A 19,130-nucleotide genomic window follows, 5' to 3' on the forward strand; every position below is an offset into this window, starting at 1 on the left:
CAATACAGTTTATGGTTGAAGCTAAAGATCAAGGTACGCTGGCTGACTCTGCTAAAGTGGAAATAGAAGTAATAGATTTAAATGATAATGTTCCCGTCATAAATGTAATGTCCTTTACTAGTGCTGTGTCAGAAGATTCCCCCACTGGTACCACTATTGGTATCATTAATGTTAAAGACCTAGATTCTGGTGAAAATGGTCATGTCAAGTGCGAGATTGAGGGCCGTGTTCCATTTAGGATAAAATCCGACGTGAGAAATTATTTTGCATTGATGACTGATGCTGACTTGGATTGTGAAAGTGTGCCAGAATACAACATTACAGTTGTTGCGTCAGATGCTGGCTCACCTCCTCTGTCTAGTAAAAGGACTTTTATTTTGAAGGTTTCAGACGTGAATGATAATCCTCCCGTGTTTCCGGTCAGCTTTTATACTGCGACCATTGCAGAAAACAACTCTCCAGGTGCTTCTGTGCTTAGAGTCACTGCTAAAGACGCAGATGAAAACCAGCACGCTCATGTCTCTTACATGTTGGCGGAGCAGAAAATTGGAGGAACTCCCGTGACTGAATTTGTGTCTGTTAATGCAGAGAGTGGAGTCATTAGTGCAGTTCGTTCATACGACTATGAACAAATCAAAGAACTCATATTCATGGTCAAAGCGCAAGATGGTGGCGCCCCTCCTTTCAGCAGCAACGTGAGCGTTCGCATCATAATCCAGGACCAGAATGACAACACCCCCCAGGTCCTGTACCCGGTCCAGACAGGTGGCTCAGTGCTGGCTGAAATGGTGCCTCGTTCAGCAGATGTGGGCTATCTGGTGACTAAAGTGGTGGCTGTTGATGTGGACTCTGGACAGAACGCCTGGCTCTCCTATAAAGTGCACAAAGCCACAGACAGGGCGCTGTTTGAAGTGGGCCTACACAATGGAGAAATAAGAACTGTCCGCCAAGTCACTGATAAAGATGCTGTCAAGCAAAGACTGACTGTTCTAGTGGAGGACAACGGGCAGCCCTCTCGTTCAGCTACAGTCATTGTTAACGTGGCGGTGGCAGACAGCTTCCCTGAAGTGCTGTCAGAGTTCACTGACTTTAGCATGCATGACAAGGAGTACAATGACAAGCTGACTTTTTACTCAGTCTTGGCTTTGGCTGTGGTCTCCTTCCTCTTCATCACCTGCTTGCTGCTTATCATATCAGTCAAAGTGTACAGGTGGAGACAGTCTCGCATCCTGTACCACTCCAACCTCCCAGTCATTCCATATTATCCACCACGTTACTCAGACACTTTGGGGACAGGGACTCTCCAACATGTGTACAATTACGAGGTGTGCAGGACCACTGACTCCAGAAAAAGTGACATGAAGAATATGGAAGCCATGAGTCAAAGTTTAGTAAGTGTGGATGGAGCTGATGCTGACACATTGCATGTGACTAAACAGTCGTCAGGAAGCTGTTCACAGATGTCAACTTTGGTGAGTCAAATATTTTCCCACACTTTCTGTTTTTTGTGTCTGATAATGTTCACAGTTTTAAGGAAATATGTGCAGACATATTAACTCCAGCTGTGTGTAATCTGAAATAGTATTGGCCCTCTTCATGATTTTGTATTTTTTTGTTTGGCACAGTTAAATGTTTCAGACTTAAATATTAGGCCACACAAATAATCCAAGTACACACAACATTTTGCTAAATTTTGTTGTGGGTTCTTTTGGGACTTCCTGGATGAGTCGTTGCCGCACTCTTTGGGTCATTTTTGCAGGTCTGCAGTTCTACGTCAGTGACCTCTTGATTTGAAATGTCAGGCATTAAATCTGGGTGTGGTCAGTAAAATTAAACTCTGATCTCTAAAAAATGAGATTTACCACAGGTACCTCATGATTTAACAAGGGGGATAATTACTTTTTCACATAGTGTGATATAGGTTTGTATAATTTGTTTTCTTTAATCAATTAACACTAGAACTACCATGGCCCCTACCATGGCCCCTTCTTGGTAGTTGTGTTAAATCAAAGCAAAAAAAAAAAACAGTAAGGGGGCAAATGCTTTGTAGCTCTACATTTTGCTTGAAGTAACTTGAACATACTGAGCATTTTATTCTATACTGTATATACTGTAAGTGTCGGTTTCTGAAGAAATACTGTTGTAAAATAACTGTGTGATTCATTGTTTTTTGTTGTTATTTTAACAGATGGGTTGAATATCAACAATTACACAAAGAATTTTTGGGATATAGCCCCTCCAAAATTTACTTGGATGTATTTGATTGGTTAATGTCGTTCTGAAATACCCATCCTCATGTTCTGAGGAGGTTCTTGTCTATATGTTTTACAGTTGTTTGCCCCATGCTTTCAAGTTATTCTGTTGTAGTTGTATTTCGTTTCATTCAAATACCCCACGAGATGAAATCTTGCTTGGATCCTCAGATGGACTCCATATTCAAATAATTGCATCTAATTTAGAGCACCCTAAATACATTTGACTCTTCAATTGATGTTGGTTCACTGCTTCAGTTTTGTTATTGCTTTTGTAGCTATGTCCCTGTATGTGTAGTACAGTATTGGAGTCCAGTAGGCCTCTATAATTTTATCAGTTTAAGCAGCCACCATTTAACGGTGAGTATTGTAGGCCTACTTGTTATCATCAAGTGTCAGTTCATGTCTTCAAGAGGTTGAGTGAGTCTCCAAGAGTTCAAAGTAATCAGGGCCACTTAAAAAGTGTCCGTGTCAATGCTGTGTCCATGTAGGAATCTGCTGAAAAGTCTTGATAAAAGTGAACAGATATGTATCACGTGTCTATGTACTATAATTAGAAATGGAAAGATTTCATTACAACACAGAACTATCAGGCTACTTTTACTGACAGTGAACATCCATCCATCCATTTTTATCTGGTCCGGGTGGCGGGGGCAGCAGTCTCAGTAGGGAAGTCCAGACTTCCCGGTCTCCAGCCACCTCTCCCAGTTCCACCGGGAGAACACCAAGGCGTTCCCAGGCCAGCTGTAAGACATAATCCCTCCAGCGTTTTCTCGGTCTGCCCTGGGGTCTGATGGTGAACAGTGATTGTTCTATCTCTGTCCATGGTGCTGAAGTACAGTTCAAATAGCACTATCTATTTTACGTTCTTCCATAAGTGTAATTTGCTATTTTTCCTACTTCTATCACAGAGTTGCACAGTTTGGGTAAAGATTTGTGTAAATTACAATTTGTAAAACAACACATAGTGCTGTATTTGTATACTTCATTTTAAAAAACATTATTACTATTACTGTAATAAAGAGGACTTGTGATGTTCAGAGACATTTGTTGTCATAATCATTTTTTGCATAGCTGGACCAATTTCACATATCAACCTCTAAGGGACGCTATTGCATGGCAAATGAATGTGTTAGTATTGTGTGATGCAGTGCAGCTCCCTCTTCCGTCACTGTCATTTAGCAGAGGAGCTTCTTCTGTCAACAACGTATAACCACTGAGCTAAAATAACGCTCCTCTGAATGACTGTGTCTCCAAAGTATTTATTTCATAGGGTCGTTTATTAGATTTCTTTTTCGCATGGAGTTTAAAGATGGCCATTGCAGTGCAGGGAGAAAATGGCGATGGTTTTGGCCAAGGGCGGCCTGCCTCTTTGTCTTTTTATGTTTTTTCCAACATGGAACGGAGGCACAAATCCGCTATTCAATCCCAGAGGAGCTGAAAAAAGGTTCGCTCGTCGGCAATGTGGCCCAAGATCTCGGTTTGGATCTGAAAAGACTCCGTTCCGGGCGGGCCCGCATCGTGACCGGTGAGAACGTCCAGTACGCCGAGCTGAAGGCGGACAAAGGGCTTCTGGTCGTCCATGAGAGGATAGATCGAGAGCAGCTGTGTGGAGACGTGACGCCGTGCAGCTTCACCTTTGAGATTTTGCTGGAAAACCCCATGGAATTGCATCCTGTGACCATCGAAGTGTTGGACGTCAACGACAACGCTCCCACTTTTAAAAATAGTCATTTGAAGTTTGAAATAAGTGAGTCTGCTGCTCTTGGATCTCGTTTTGTTTTGGAGAGTGCACACGACGCTGATGTGGGTGCAAACGGTCTGCAGAGCTACATTTTGACTCCGAGTGATAATTTTGTTTTAAAGGAACACGTCAGTCCTGGAGGCGGTAAATATGCTGAAATGGTGCTTCAGAAAGGATTAGACAGAGAAGAACTGCCGCGACTCTCTTTAAAATTAGTGGCCGTAGATGGTGGAAATCCACAAAGATCAGGTACAGTGAATATAAATATTAACATCCTAGATATTAATGATAATGCTCCTGCCTTTAATCGAACAATTTATAAAGCTAAAGTGGTTGAAAATGCAGCAAAAGGCACTCACGTTATAACTGTAAATGCCACTGACGCAGATAGCGGATCAAATGGAAAAGTAACATACTCGTTTTCAAAATCAAATGCAGGAATAGCAGATTTATTTCATATAGACGAAGAAACAGGGTGTATATCTGTGGCAAAACAAATAGATTATGAAAAAGAAAAAACAATCGAATTCATGGTTGAAGCTAAAGATCAAGGTGGACTTGCTGACTCTGCTAAAGTGGAAATAGAAGTAATAGATTTAAATGATAATGTTCCAGTCATAAATGTCATGTCCTTCACTAGTCCTGTGTCAGAAGATTCCCCCGCCGGTACCACTATTGGTATCATTAATGTTAAAGACCTAGATTCTGGTGAAAATGGTCATGTCAAGTGCGAGATTGAGGGCCGTGTTCCATTTAGTATCAAATCCAATGTGAGAAATTATTTTGCATTGATGACTGATGCTGATTTGGATCGTGAAAGTGTGCCAGAATATAACATCACCGTTGTTGCTTCAGATGCTGGCTCACCTCCCCTCTCTAGTAAAAGGACTTTTAATTTGAAGATTTCGGACGTGAATGATAATGCTCCTGCGTTTCCGGTCAACTTTTATTCTGCGACCATTGCCGAAAACAACTCTCCAGGTGCTTCTGTGCTTAGAGTCACTGCTAAAGACGCAGATGAAAACCAGAACGCTCATGTCTCTTACATGTTGGAAGAGAGCGAAATTGGAGGAACGCCAGTTTCTGAATTTGTGTCTGTTAATGCAGAGAGTGGAGCCATTAGTGCAGTTCGTTCATACGACTATGAACAAATCAAAGAACTCATATTCATGGTCAAAACGCAAGATGGAGGCTCTCCTCCTCTTAGCAGCAACGCAAGTGTCCGCATCCTGATCCAGGACCAAAACGACAACGCCCCCCAGGTCTTGTACCCGGTCCAGACGGGTGGCTCGGTGCTGGCTGAAATGGTGCCTCGTTCAGCAGATGTGGGCTATCTGGTGACTAAAGTGGTGGCTGTTGATGTGGACTCTGGACAGAACGCCTGGCTCTCCTATAAAGTGCACAAAGCCACAGACAGGGCGCTGTTTGAAGTGGGCCTACACAATGGAGAAATAAGAACTGTCCGCCAAGTCACTGATAAAGATGCTGTCAAGCAAAGACTGACTGTTCTAGTGGAGGACAACGGGCAGCCCTCTCGTTCAGCTACAGTCATTGTTAACGTGGCGGTGGCAGACAGCTTCCCTGAAGTGCTGTCAGAGTTCACTGACTTTAGCATGCATGACAAGGAGTACAATGACAAGCTGACTTTTTACTTAGTCTTGGCTTTGGCTGTGGTCTCCTTCCTCTTCATCACCTGCTTGCTGCTTATCATATCAGTCAAAGTGTACAGGTGGAGACAGTCTCGCATCCTGTACCACTCCAACCTCCCAGTCATTCCATATTATCCACCACGTTACTCAGACACTTTGGGGACAGGGACTCTCCAACATGTGTACAATTACGAGGTGTGCAGGACCACTGACTCCAGAAAAAGTGATATGAAGAACATGCAAGCCATGAGTCAAAGTTTAGTGAGTGTGGATGGAGCTGATGCTGATACACCGCATGTGACAAAGCAGCTGTCAGGAAACTGTTCACAGATGTCAACTTTGGTGAGTCAAATATTTTACCATTCTTTCACCATTATGGTTTAGTCGTCTGATTATTACTTTGCAGTTTAAAGTATGCATCTAAAATATGCATCTAATGTATTGTAAAGGGTCTATATTCATGGCAATCATTTCTGAAAGTGGCATTACATTTTTTTTATTATTGTGCATTTAGTTTTCATAAACAAGCATACTTATCAATTGCTTAAAATGCTTAAAACCTTCTTGTTAACATCCTCTTTGTCTAAAACAAATAAGCAACTTTTTTTTATCAATGATAAAAACTTTCTAACCTTCCCATGCAGCAATAATACGTCTTGGAATTATCACTCTTATTTATGTAACAGTAATTCATATAGGGCATTTTATTTTACAATCTGAGTAATGCAAGTTATATTCAGAATTTTATCCAGACGTCCCCATTTTCTCAGACATTTCTTTTTCTGAGCCTACAAAAAGCATTATTTTAAAGTCATCCAGGATTCCATTATCTCAGCTGTCCCCATGTTTGTTTGTTTTTTTTAAATCTGGAAATGGAAAAAGTATACACAGTTCGGGTTGTGCTTTGCGAATAGGTCGAATGTTGAAACGGAAAGTAGGCGTAAAAATTTGTCTCATTTGCGATTCGTTATTTTAGCAGTGTTGTCTTAATAATAGAATAATATGTAAAATAATAATAGCGCCTTTGGCTGCCAATTCCTAGACGGCCTCTCCGACCAGCACCAAACATTGATTTACAATTACATTCATACACCAGTGTCTTGTTGAAGGCCATCCGTGTATTAAAGTTCTCCAGAAGGTCAAATCGTACTTCCTGTTTCTGCTGAAAGCGCCTGAAGCATGAAGCAACATTGGTAAAAAAAAAAAAAAAAAAAAAAAATATATATATATATATAAATAAATTAGGGGCAATGATATTTCTATTTTATTACATACATGTCGTGAATCGCAATATATGTACTTGAATATATTATGTCAGTAAATTGAACAAAACTCAAAGATTTCTCCTTGTACAGAGCGTCACGATCCATGTTGCTGTCCATGGTTCTGGTGCCCTTACCTGCCAAAATTAAAAAGTTGTCGTAAAAAAAGTAAAACTTAAGTTAACGAAAATTACAGTACCACATTTGTTTCAAGATGGGGTACGTTTACCACCTCTTTGGCGTATTGAGAAAAAATATATAATATAATTATAATAATATCAACAGTTATTATTGAAGTCTTCTTGAGATAGTGCTTAAGACATATATCATCGAAATCTTGTTTCATAGTTGGAAATAAACAAGCAAATATATATGCCTTTTCTGCTAACAACAAATAACAAAATAGGTATTCATTATGAAAAGAAACATTACTTTGCTTGGGTAAAAAAAAACAATCTTCTGTTAATTAATTATTTTAACTTTATTTGTGATGTCTGATGATCTGTGCTTTTATTCATGTAGTATTTTTGAAAATATTACTTCATGATTATACTTTAATGTAAACATTATTCATGAACTAATTTGTTCATTCATCCACTTAGTACTGACAATTAGTGGACTCATATTGAACTAATTAGCATTTTATATTATATCATTTTGATGATGCTGAATGAAAGTGTATTACTGTGAAAATGCTCTGAGGGCCGCTGTTGATACGTCATTGAATAGCAGTGAAAATAGTAAGAGCAGTGTTCCTCCTCTTCAACTCCTTTTAGAGCTTCACTGCTGAGAAAGACGGCCTGCTCGCCGTTTGAAGAGATATCTTTGTGGTGGATCCTCCTGTTTTTTCGGATTTATTGTTTGAGGAGCGTTTGCTTTTATTGTGAAGGACTCTCCACGGTGTATTTTTTTGTATTTTTCCAATCAGTATGGATTGTTTTTGGATAAACCCGATCAGAGGCCCATGGCGCACACTGTTTGTCATTCTTTGTTTCTGTGAGCTGAGCTCAGTGACTGGACAGGCTCGCTATTCCATACCGGAGGAGCAAGCGGAAGGCTCTTTTGTTGGGAACATTGCGAGAGATTTGGGTTTGGATGTGGCCAGACTAGTAGCAGGTAAAGCTCGTATTATTACCAAAGAAGATCGGCAGTATGTTGCTTTAAAACGAGACAAAGGCACACTTGTTATTAAAGAGCGCATCGACCGAGAAGAGCTTTGTGGAAAGACGACGCCCTGCAGCTTCAGTTTCGATATCATTTTAGAAAATCCAATCCAGCTTTATCGTGTAACAGTGGAGGTCATAGACATTAATGACAATAATCCCTCCTTCCCACAAAGAGAAATTAATTTGAAAATTGCTGAAAATGCTGCAGTGGGCACCCGTTTCTCACTCGACAATGCAGACGACCCTGATGTTGGTGTTAATGATATTCAGAAATACACTCTTAAACCTTCAGATAATTTAAAGTTGGAAATACAAAACCAACCTAATGGAAGAAAGGTTATAGAAATGGTTTTACAAAAACCGTTAGACAGAGAGAAAGAGGAGACTCACACTCTCATGTTAATTGCTTCAGATGGCGGTGAGCCACATAGATCAGGGACGGTGAGAATTGAAATCACTGTGCTGGATGCAAACGATAACGCACCAGTGTGCAGCCAGCCTGTTTATAAAGTAGACATTAGAGAAAATTCACCTGCAGGAACGTTGATCACTACTGTTAGTGCAAATGACGCTGATGGAGGGCTCAATGGTGACGTCACGTACTCCACTCGTACCACCAGAGGGGCGGATCAGCTTTTTGATATAAATGTTAAAACAGGAGAAATTAAAATAAAAGGTCAATTAGATTTTGAGAAGTCAAAAACGTACGAGTTAAACGTCCATGCAAGTGATCATGGAGGATTTACAGATACATGTAAAGTAATTATTAACATAATTGATGAGAATGACAATGTCCCTACAATTAAATTAATGTCATTTTCTCATTCTATGCCTGAGGATTCTGCCCCAGGTACAACTGTAGCTGTTTTTAATGTGAATGATGAAGACTCTGATGGCAACGGTGTTGTCAAGTGCTCCATTAACTCTGACGTCCCTTTCAAAATTGAGTCTTCATTAACAGGTTATTACACCATAGTGACAGACAACTACTTAGACAGAGAAAGTGTTCCTGAATATAATGTTACCATAACAGTGTCTGACCAAGGCTCTCCTCCTCTGTCTACTAGTAAAAACATCAACGTTAAAATATCTGATGTGAATGACAGCCCACCCAAATTCCATCAGTCAGAATACAGTAAGACTGTACCAGAGAACAACTCTCCTGGTTTTTCAGTGTTTACTGTCAGTGCTAGTGATGCAGACTGGGGCCAGAATGCTCGAGTGTCTTACTTCCTGGAGGAGAAAGAGATTAATGGAGTAGCTGTGTCTTCTTTTGTCTCAGTCAATTCAGAGAACGGTGTCATCCAGGCAGTCCGCTCCTTTGATTACGAACAAATCAAGTCCTTTGACTTTAACGTTACTGCCCGTGACGGCGGATCCCCTCCTCTGAGTTCTGTGGCCATGGTTTGCATCTTGATCCAGGACCAGAACGACAACGCCCCCCAGGTCCTGTACCCGGTCCAGACGGGTGGCTCGGTGTTGGCTGAAATGGTGCCTCGTTCAGCAGATGTGGGCTATCTGGTGACTAAAGTGGTGGCTGTTGATGTGGACTCTGGACAGAACGCCTGGCTCTCCTATAAAGTGCACAAAGCCACAGACAGGGCGTTGTTTGAAGTGGGCCTACACAATGGAGAAATAAGAACTGTCCGCCAAGTCACTGATAAAGATGCTGTCAAGCAAAGACTGACTGTTCTAGTGGAGGACAACGGGCAGCCCTCTCGTTCAGCTACAGTCATTGTTAACGTGGCGGTGGCAGACAGCTTCCCTGAAGTGCTGTCAGAGTTCACTGACTTTAGCATGCATGACAAGGAGTACAATGACAAGCTGACTTTTTACTTAGTCTTGGCTTTGGCTGTGGTCTCCTTCCTCTTCATCACCTGCTTGCTGCTTATCATATCAGTCAAAGTGTACAGGTGGAGACAGTCTCGCATCCTGTACCACTCCAACCTCCCAGTCATTCCATATTATCCACCACGTTACTCAGACACTTTGGGGACAGGGACTCTCCCACATGTGTACAATTACGAGGTGTGCAGGACCACTGACTCCAGAAAAAGTGACATGAAGAATATGGAAGCCATGAGTCAAAGTTTAGTGAGTGTGGATGGAGCTGATGCTGATACACCGCATGTGACCAAGCAGCTGTCAGGAAACTGCTCACAGATGTCAACTTTGGTGAGTCACATGTTCCAAATGTTTTTGTTTGTTTTTGTGTAACATGCTCACCTGTCATGACGACTCAGTACTTCTCTACATGGTGGTGGAAGCTTGATGTTTTGATGTAACTTCACTGTGATCATTTAGTGCCAATAACTTATTATTTGATCCACTACTCCTTTTATAAATTTGCCCATGCACTTACAAATATTTACAAAATTTCATTTTGTGTGTGTGTCCTTTGGGAATATAAACATAAATAAAGAAGTCATGACATGAAGAAGTCATGATTGAATATGCTTCTTCTTAAGTCACTTCTTCATCATATGTTTTTGGTCATTGACATGCTGAAAGACCCGTCTTTAGTGTAGCGGAGGTTCTCATGCAATATTTTACAGTCCATGACCCCTGACATCAAAGTTCCTTTTGTGTATTTCTGAGCTGATCCCTTACCTGTCATTATCCTCAATATAAGCTTTGTATGGATACTGTATATTGTATTTACTCTTATTTTTTTAAAGTGATGGGACTAATCTGTGGACCTCATGTGCACTCATGTGTACTTGAGAAGGCTATTGTAGCTGATGGCTGATGGATCAAGTATAACCAAATAAGTCAGAGAACTGCTAATCTCAGTTAAATAATGAAGCCCCCTTCTACAAGGACCATTTTATCAATATTTGTAATCCCAGTTTACTGTCAGTGAAGTTTAGGTGAAAATTTTCCCCGGTAGTAATGTCACGTGCAAATAATCAATTGTCTTGCCTAGACATGTGGATTATAATATCTGTCTAGAATATACACATCCTGTATTGGATGAGATTAGATTGAATTAATTTATTTACATGGTACAATGCAATTTCACAAAACACATGCTCATACAGGAGTTTAAAAAGCCAGAAATAGCCAAGAGTCTGTTTTTTATCCATGATGTTAAAGAGGCGGTGACATACATAATTACAACAAGACAGACACGCCAAGTTAAAAACATGAGACTGGAGACCAGTCCCAAACACAACAGACAGTAAAACAGAAAATAGACTATATGGAATTTACTTATTGTGATTTTACGTAGTTTTGTTGGTGTGCCGTACAAAGTTCATTTCGCAAAACCACTGGTTTCAGCACCATAGACAGCACCTTTGCATCATTCTATCCAGTGTTAACAGATGCATGTGTTCTTCACAATGTCAGTATCCCAAGATGCTAATATTTCTATGTTTGGAAATAACATCTTGTAGCAACAAATGTAAAATTGGTAGTTTCGAAAGAAATCACTCAATTAAACATAAAATACTCTAAAATCTATAATTGTAAAAAAGAGAGTAAAACCATATACTAAATTTGTTGCATCAAACGAGATTGTTTACCACTGATAAAAGTCATCTTCCTTAGCTTTTAATTCATAGAAATAAACATAATACCACGTTGAAAAACTGAAAAACAAATTATTCATCGTGCTCTATTTCTCACCTCAATGTTTGCATTTTGAGAACGTCCTGACGTTTTGGAATTTTTCGTGCAAATCCGAACCTGTTTTCGTATGCCATTCATCATTTCAAAATAAAAGTTAAAATATGATCCTGTGACAAATGATAAGCGTGATGTGCATTGATTTAAAGGTCATTTCGTAAAATTCGGTATTTTTATAATTTATATTCACCAGCATATCCATCAGTAATAGTTTCAGAGTCTGGATGATTGTTTTTTGACTGTTCATAAATATAAAAGTGTACTACTGTGAAAATGCTCTGAGGGCCGCTCTTGCTACATCGTTGAATTGCAGTGAAAATGGTGAGTGCAGTGTTCCTCCTCTTCTACTCCTTTTAGAGCTTCACTGTCGAGAAAGACAACGGTCTGCTCGCCATTTAAAGAGAAATCTTTCTTGTGGATTCTCCTTTTTAATTCGGATTTATTGTTTGAGGAGCTCTTGCTTTTATTCTGAAGGAATCTTCTCGGCGTATTTTTTGTATTTTTGTCATCAGGATGGATTGTATGTGGATAAGCGCTGTCAGGGGCCGATGGCGCACACTGTTTGTCATTCTTTGTTTCTGTGAGCTGAGCTCAGTGACTGCACAGGCTCGCTATTCCATACCGGAGGAGCAAGCAGAAGGCTCATTTGTCGGAAACATTGCGAGAGATTTGGGCTTGGATGTTGCTAGACTAGTCGCAGGTAAAGCTCGTATTATCACAAAAGAAGATCGGCAGTATGTTGATTTAAAACGAGACAAAGGCACACTTGTTATTAAAGAGCGCATCGACCGAGAAGAGCTTTGTGGAAAGACGACGCCCTGCAGCTTCAGTTTCGACATCATTTTAGAAAATCCAATCCAGATTTATCGTGTAACAGTGGAGATCACAGACATTAATGACAACAGTCCGTCATTCCCAAAGCCTGAAATTAATTTGAAAATTGCAGAAAATGCTGCAGCTGCGACTCGTTTCTCTCTAGCGAACGCAGCTGACCCTGATGTTGGTATTAATGATATTCAAAGATATTCTTTGAAACCTTCTGACAATTTTAAATTGGAAGTAAATAGCGACCCTAATGGAAGAAAGTTTATAGAAATGGTTTTACAAAAGCCTTTAGACAGAGAGAAAGAGGAGACTCACACTCTCATGTTAATTGCTTCAGATGGCGGTGAGCCACATAGATCAGGGACGGCGAGAATTCAAATCACTGTGCTGGATGCAAACGATAACGCACCAGTGTGCAGCCAGCCTGTTTATAAGGTAGATGTTAGAGAAAATTCACCTGAAGGAACGTTGATCACTACTGTTAGTGCAAACGACGCGGATGCAGGCCTCAATGGTGACGTCACTTACTCCAGTCCTCATATTACCAAGGAAGCAGAGGAGCTTTTTGATGTAAATGTTAAAACAGGAGAAATTAAAATAAAAGGGAAATTAGATTTTGAGAAATCAAAAACGTATGAGTTAAATGTCCAGGCTAGTGATCATGGAGGATTTACAGATACATGTAAAGTTATTGTTAGTATAATTGATGAGAATGACAATGTCCCTACAATTAAATTAATGTCATTTACTCATTCTATACCTGAGGATTCTCCCCCAGGTACAACTGTAGCTGTTTTTAACGTAAATGATGAAGACTCTGATGGCAACGGTGTTGTCAAGTGCTCCATTAACTCTGACGTCCCTTTCAAAATTGAGTCTTCATTAACAGGTTATTACACCATAGTGACAGACAACTTCTTAGACAGAGAAAGTGTTCCTGAATATAATGTTACCATAACAGTGTCTGATCAAGGCTCTCCTCCTTTATCTACTAGTAAAAACATCAATGTTAAAATATCTGACGTGAATGACAACACGCCCAGATTCCATCAGTCAGAATATAGTAAGACTGTACCAGAGAACAACTCTCCTGGTTTTTCAGTGTTTACTGTCAGTGCTAGTGATGCAGACTGGGGCCAGAATGCTCGAGTGTCTTACTTCCTGGAGGAGAAAGAGATTAATGGAGTAGCTGTGTCTTCTTTTGTCTCAGTCAATTCAGAGAGTGGTGTCATCCACGCAGTCCGATCCTTTGATTACGAACAAATCAAGTCCTTTGACTTTAACGTTACTGCCCGTGACGGCGGATCCCCTCCTCTGAGTTCTGTCGCCATGGTTTGCATCCTGATCCAGGACAAGAACGACAACGCCCCCCAGGTCCTGTATCCGGTCCAGACAGGTGGTTCAGTGCTGGCCGAAATGGTGCCTCGTTCAGCAGATGTGGGCTATCTGGTGACTAAAGTGGTGGCTGTTGATGTGGACTCTGGACAGAACGCCTGGCTCTCCTATAAAGTGCACAAAGCCACAGACAGGGCGCTGTTTGAAGTGGGCCTACACAATGGAGAAATAAGAACTGTCCGCCAAGTCACTGATAAAGATGCTGTTAAGCAAAGACTGACTGTTCTAGTGGAGGACAATGGGCAGCCCTCTCGTTCAGCTACAGTCATTGTTAACGTGGCGGTGGCAGACAGCTTCCCTGAAGTGCTGTCAGAGTTCACTGACTTTAGCATGCATGACAAGGAGTACAATGACAAGCTGACTTTTTACTTAGTCTTGGCTTTGGCTGTGGTGTCCTTCCTCTTCATCACCTGCTTGCTGCTTATCATATCAGTCAAAGTGTACAGGTGGAGACAGTCTCGCATCCTGTACCACTCCAACCTCCCAGTCATTCCATATTATCCACCACGTTACTCAGACACTTTGGGGACAGGGACTCTCCCACATGTGTACAATTACGAGGTGTGCAGGACCTCTGACTCCAGAAAAAGTGACATGAAGAATATGCAAGACATGAGTCAAAGTTTAGTGAGTGTAGATGGAGCCGATGCTGATACATCGCATCTGACCAAGCAGCTGTCAGGAAACTTTTCACAGATGTCAACTTTGGTGAGTCACATGTTCCAAATGTTTTTGTCTGTTTTTGTGTAACATGCTCACCTGTCATGACGACTCAGTACTTTTCTACATGGTGGTGGAAGCTTGATGTTTTGATGTAACTTCACTGTGATCATTTAGTGTACAGGTACAATACCGATAACTTATTATTTGATCCACTACTCATTTTATTAATTTGCCCATGCACTTACAAATATTTACAAAATTTCATTTTGTTTGTGTGTGTGTCTGTTGGGAATATAAACATAAATAAAGAAGTCATGACATGAAGAAGTCATGATTGAATGTGCTTCTTCTTAAGTCACTTCTTCATCATATGTTTTTGGTCATTGACATGCTGAAAGACCCGTCTTTAGTGTAGCGGAGGTTCTCATGCAATATTTTACAGTCCATGACCCCTGACATCAAAGTTCCTTTTGTGTATTTCTGAGCTGATCCCTTACCTGTCATTATCCTCAATATAAGCTTTGTATGGATACTGTATATTGTATTTACTCTTATTTTTTTTAAGTGATGGGACTAATCTGTGGACCTCATGTGCACTCATGTGTACTTGAGAAGGCTATTGTAGCTGATGGATCAAGTATAACCAAATAAATCAGAGAACTGCTAATCTCAGTTAAATAATGACGCCCCCTTCTACAAGGACCAGCTTATCAATATTTGTAATCCCAGCTCACTGTCAGTGAAGTTTAGGTGAAAATTCTCCCCGGTAGTAATGTCACGTGCAAATAATCAAGTGTCTTTATTTACAGGGTACAATGCAATTTCACAAAACACATGTTAATACAGGAGTTTAAAAAGCCAGAAATAGCCAAGAGTCTCTTTTCTTATCTGTTGACCCCTGGCCATGACGTTAAAGAGGCGGTGAAATACATAGTTACAACAAGACAGACACGCCAAGTTAAAAACATGAGACTGGAGACCAGTCCCAGACACAACAGACAGTAAAACAGAAAATAGACTACATGGAATTTACTTATTGTGATTTTACGTAGTTTTGTTGGTGTGCCGTACAAAGTTCATTTCACAAAGCCACTGGTTTCAGCACCATAGACAGCACCTTTGCATCATTCTATCCAGTGTTAACAGATGCATGTGTTCTTCACAATGTCAGTATCCCAAGTGGCTAATATTTTTATGTTTGGAAATAACATCTTGTAGCAACAAATGTAAAATTGGTAGTTTCTTAAGAAATTACTCAATTAAACATAAAATACTCTAAAATCTATAATTGTAAAAAAGAGAGTAAAACCATATACTAAATTTGTTGCATCAAACGAGATTGTTTACCACTGATAAAAGTCATCTTCCTTAGCTTTTAATTCATAGAAATAAACATAATACCACGTTGAAAAACTGAAAAACAAATTATTCACCGTGCTCTATTTCTCACCTCAATGTTTGCATTTTGAGAACGTCCTGACGTTTTGGAATTTTTCGTGCAGATCCGAACCTGTTTTCGTATGCCATTCATCATTTCAAAATAAAAGTTAAAATATGATCATGTGACAAGTGATAAGCGTGATGTGCATTGATTTAAAGGTCATTTCGTTAAATTCGGTATTTTTATAATTTATATTAACCAGCATATCCATAAGTAATGGTTTCAGAGTCTGGATGATTGTTTTTTGACTGTTCATAAATATAAAAGTGTACTACTGTGAAAATGCTCTGAGGGCCGCTCTTGCTACATCGTTGAATTGCAGTGAAAATGGTGAGTGCAGTGTTCCTCCTCTTCTACTCCTTTTAGAGCTTCACTGTCGAGAAAGACAACGGTCTGCTCGCCATTTAAAGATAAATCTTTCTTGTGGATTCTCCTTTTTAATTCGGATTTATTGTTTGAGGAGCTCTTGCTTTTATTCTGAAGGAATCTTCTTGGCGTATTTTTTGTATGTTTGTCATCAGGATGGATTGTATGTGGATAAGCGCTGTCAGGGGCCGATGGCGCACACTGTTTGTCATTCTTTGTTTCTGTGAGCTGAGCTCAGTGACTGGACAGGCTCGGTATTCCATACCGGAGGAGCAGGCAGAAGGCTCATTTGTCGGAAACATTGCGAGGGATTTGGGTTTGGATGTGGCCAGACTAGTCGCAGGTAAAGCTCGTATAATTACGAAAGGAGGGCGGCAGTATGTTGATTTAAAACGAGACAAAGGCACACTTGTTATTAAGAAGCGCATCGACCGAGAAGAGCTTTGTGGAAAGACGACGCCCTGCAGCTTCAGTTTCGACGTCATTTTAGAAAATCCAATCCATCTTTATCGTGTAACAGTGGAGGTCACAGACATTAATGACAACAGTCCCTCCTTCCCAAAGCCTGAAATTAATTTGAAAATTGTTGAAAATGCTGCAGTGGGGACTCGTTTTGCTCTCGCAAATGCAGCCGACCCCGATGTTGGCATTAATGATATTCAGAAATACGCACTGAAACCTTCAGATAATTTTAAATTAGAAATACAGAACCAAGCAGATGGAGGACGTTTAATAGAAATGGTTTTACAGAAGCCTTTAGACAGAGAGAAAGAGGAGACTCACACTCTCATGTTGATTGCTTCAGATGGCGGTGAGCCACATAGATCAGGGACGGTCAGAATTCATATCACTGTGCTGGATGCAAACGATAACGCACCAGTGTGCAGCCAGCCTGTTTATAAGGTAGATGTTCGAGAAAATTCACCTGCAGGAACGTTGATCACTACTGTTAGTGCAAATGACGCTGATGCAGGCCTCTACGGTGACGTCACCTATTCCACTCCTCATATTAACAAAGAGGCGGAGCAGATTTTTGATGTAAATGTTAAAACAGGAGAAATTAAAACTACTGGTAAATTGGATTTTGAAAAGTCTAAAAGCTATCAGTTTAACGTCCAGGCTAGTGATCATGGAGGATTTACAGATACTTGTAAAGTAATTGTTAACATAATTGATGAGAATGACAATGTCCCGACAATACAATTTATGTCATTTTCTCAGTCCATACCTGAGGATTCTCCTCCAGGTACAACTGTAGCTGTTTTTAACGTAGATGATGAAGACTCTGATGGCAACGGTGTTGTCAAGTGCTCCATTAACTCTGACGTCCCTTTCAAAATTGAGTCTTCATTAACAGGTTATTACACCATAGTGACAGACAACTTCTTAGACAGAGAAAGTGTACCTGAATATAATGTTACCATAACAGTGTCTGACCAAGGCTCTCCTCCTTTATCTACTAGTAAAAACATCAACATTAAAATATCTGACGTGAATGACAGCCCACCCAAATTCCATCAGTCAGAATACAGTAAGACTGTACCAGAGAACAACTCTCCTGGTTTTTCAGTGTTTACTGTCAGTGCTAGTGATGCAGACTGGGGCCAGAATGCTCGAGTGTCTTACTTCCTGGAGGAGAAAGAGATTAATGGAGTAGCTGTGTCTTCCTTTGTCTCGTTACTGCCCGCGATGCCGGATCCCCTCCTCTGAGTTCTGTGGCCACAGTTCACATCCTTATCCAGGATCAGAACGACAACGCCCCCCAGGTCCTGTACCCGGTCCAGACGGGCGGCTCAGTGCTGGCTGAAATGGTGCCTCGATCAGCAGATGTGGGCTATCTGGTGACTAAAGTGGTGGCTGTTGATGTGGACTCTGGACAGAACGCCTGGCTCTCCTATAAAGTGCACAAAGCCACAGACAGGGCGCTGTTTGAAGTGGGCCTACACAATGGAGAAATAAGAACTGTCCGCCAAGTCACTGATAAAGATGCTGTCAAGCAAAGACTGACTGTTCTAGTGGAGGACAACGGGCAGCCCTCTCGTTCAGCTACAGTCATTGTTAACGTGGCGGTGGCAGACAGCTTCCCTGAAGTGCTGTCAGAGTTCACTGACTTTAGCATGCATGACAAGGAGTACAATGACAAGCTGACTTTTTACTTAGTCTTGGCTTTGGCTGTGGTGTCCTTCCTCTTCATCACCTGCTTGCTGCTTATCATATCAGTCAAAGTGTACAGGTGGAGACAGTCTCGCATCCTGTACCACTCCAACCTCCCAGTCATTCCATATTATCCACCACGTTACTCAGACACTTTGGGGACAGGGACTCTCCCACACGTGTACAATTACGAGGTGTGCAGGACCACTGACTCCAGAAAAAGTGACCTGAAGAATATGCAAGTCATGAGTCAGAGTTTAGTGAGTGTAGACGGACCTGATGCTGATACGTCGCATGTGACCAAGCAGCTGTCAGAAAACTGTTCACAGATGTCCACTTTGGTGAGTCATATGTTCCACCTTGCTTTGTTTGTTTTTGTGTTCGGTGACTTTCACATTTTTAGGGGTTTGCATTCCATTAACTAAAGTTTGATTATTTAGTGTAAACAAGAAAAACATATCCACTTCTTATTATTTTAAGTTTGCCTATTTACAAATTCACAGTTCTGTAATTACCATAATACACTACAAGAGAGGCATAATAATTACATTTATATAAATATAATGATATTATACAGTATATG

At 40.7% G+C, this 19,130-nt stretch overlaps 4 protein-coding genes across 4 annotated transcripts in view; all 4 read left to right on the forward strand.

Moving 5' to 3' along the window:
- The window catches only part of LOC129189690 (protocadherin beta-16-like), a 97,365-nt gene that overhangs the window by 74,910 nt on the left and 3,325 nt on the right, over positions 1–19,130 (forward strand). The gene's annotated exons all lie outside the window — the stretch shown is intronic.
- Positions 1,484–7,839, forward strand: LOC129189683 (protocadherin beta-16-like). The gene has a single exon (XM_054791640.1). It carries the CDS (start codon positions 3,552–3,554, stop codon positions 6,027–6,029), a length of 2,478 nt encoding a protein of 825 aa, XP_054647615.1. The 5' UTR covers positions 1,484–3,551; the 3' UTR covers positions 6,030–7,839.
- LOC129189687 (protocadherin beta-16-like) lies at positions 10,275–14,686 on the forward strand. The gene has a single exon (XM_054791643.1). The coding sequence runs from the start codon at positions 12,217–12,219 to the stop codon at positions 14,671–14,673; it is 2,457 nt and encodes an 818-aa protein (XP_054647618.1). The 5' UTR covers positions 10,275–12,216; the 3' UTR covers positions 14,674–14,686.
- On the forward strand, positions 16,535–18,203 carry LOC129189704 (protocadherin gamma-A12-like). Its single transcript, XM_054791661.1, has one exon. The coding sequence runs from the start codon at positions 16,535–16,537 to the stop codon at positions 18,101–18,103; it is 1,569 nt and encodes a 522-aa protein (XP_054647636.1). The 3' UTR covers positions 18,104–18,203.

The sequence above is a fragment of the Dunckerocampus dactyliophorus genome, chromosome 11 (genome assembly GCF_027744805.1).
Source record: "Dunckerocampus dactyliophorus isolate RoL2022-P2 chromosome 11, RoL_Ddac_1.1, whole genome shotgun sequence".
Taxonomy (NCBI): domain Eukaryota; kingdom Metazoa; phylum Chordata; class Actinopteri; order Syngnathiformes; family Syngnathidae; genus Dunckerocampus; species Dunckerocampus dactyliophorus.

What these genes read in the sequence shown, in the direction of transcription:
- LOC129189683 (XM_054791640.1), top strand. Translation starts at nt 3,552, where the DNA reads ATGGAGTTTAAAGATGGCCATTGCAGTGCAGGGAGAAAATGGCGATGG.
- LOC129189687 (XM_054791643.1), top strand. Translation starts at nt 12,217, where the DNA reads ATGGATTGTATGTGGATAAGCGCTGTCAGGGGCCGATGGCGCACACTG.
- LOC129189704 (XM_054791661.1), top strand. Translation starts at nt 16,535, where the DNA reads ATGTTTGTCATCAGGATGGATTGTATGTGGATAAGCGCTGTCAGGGGC.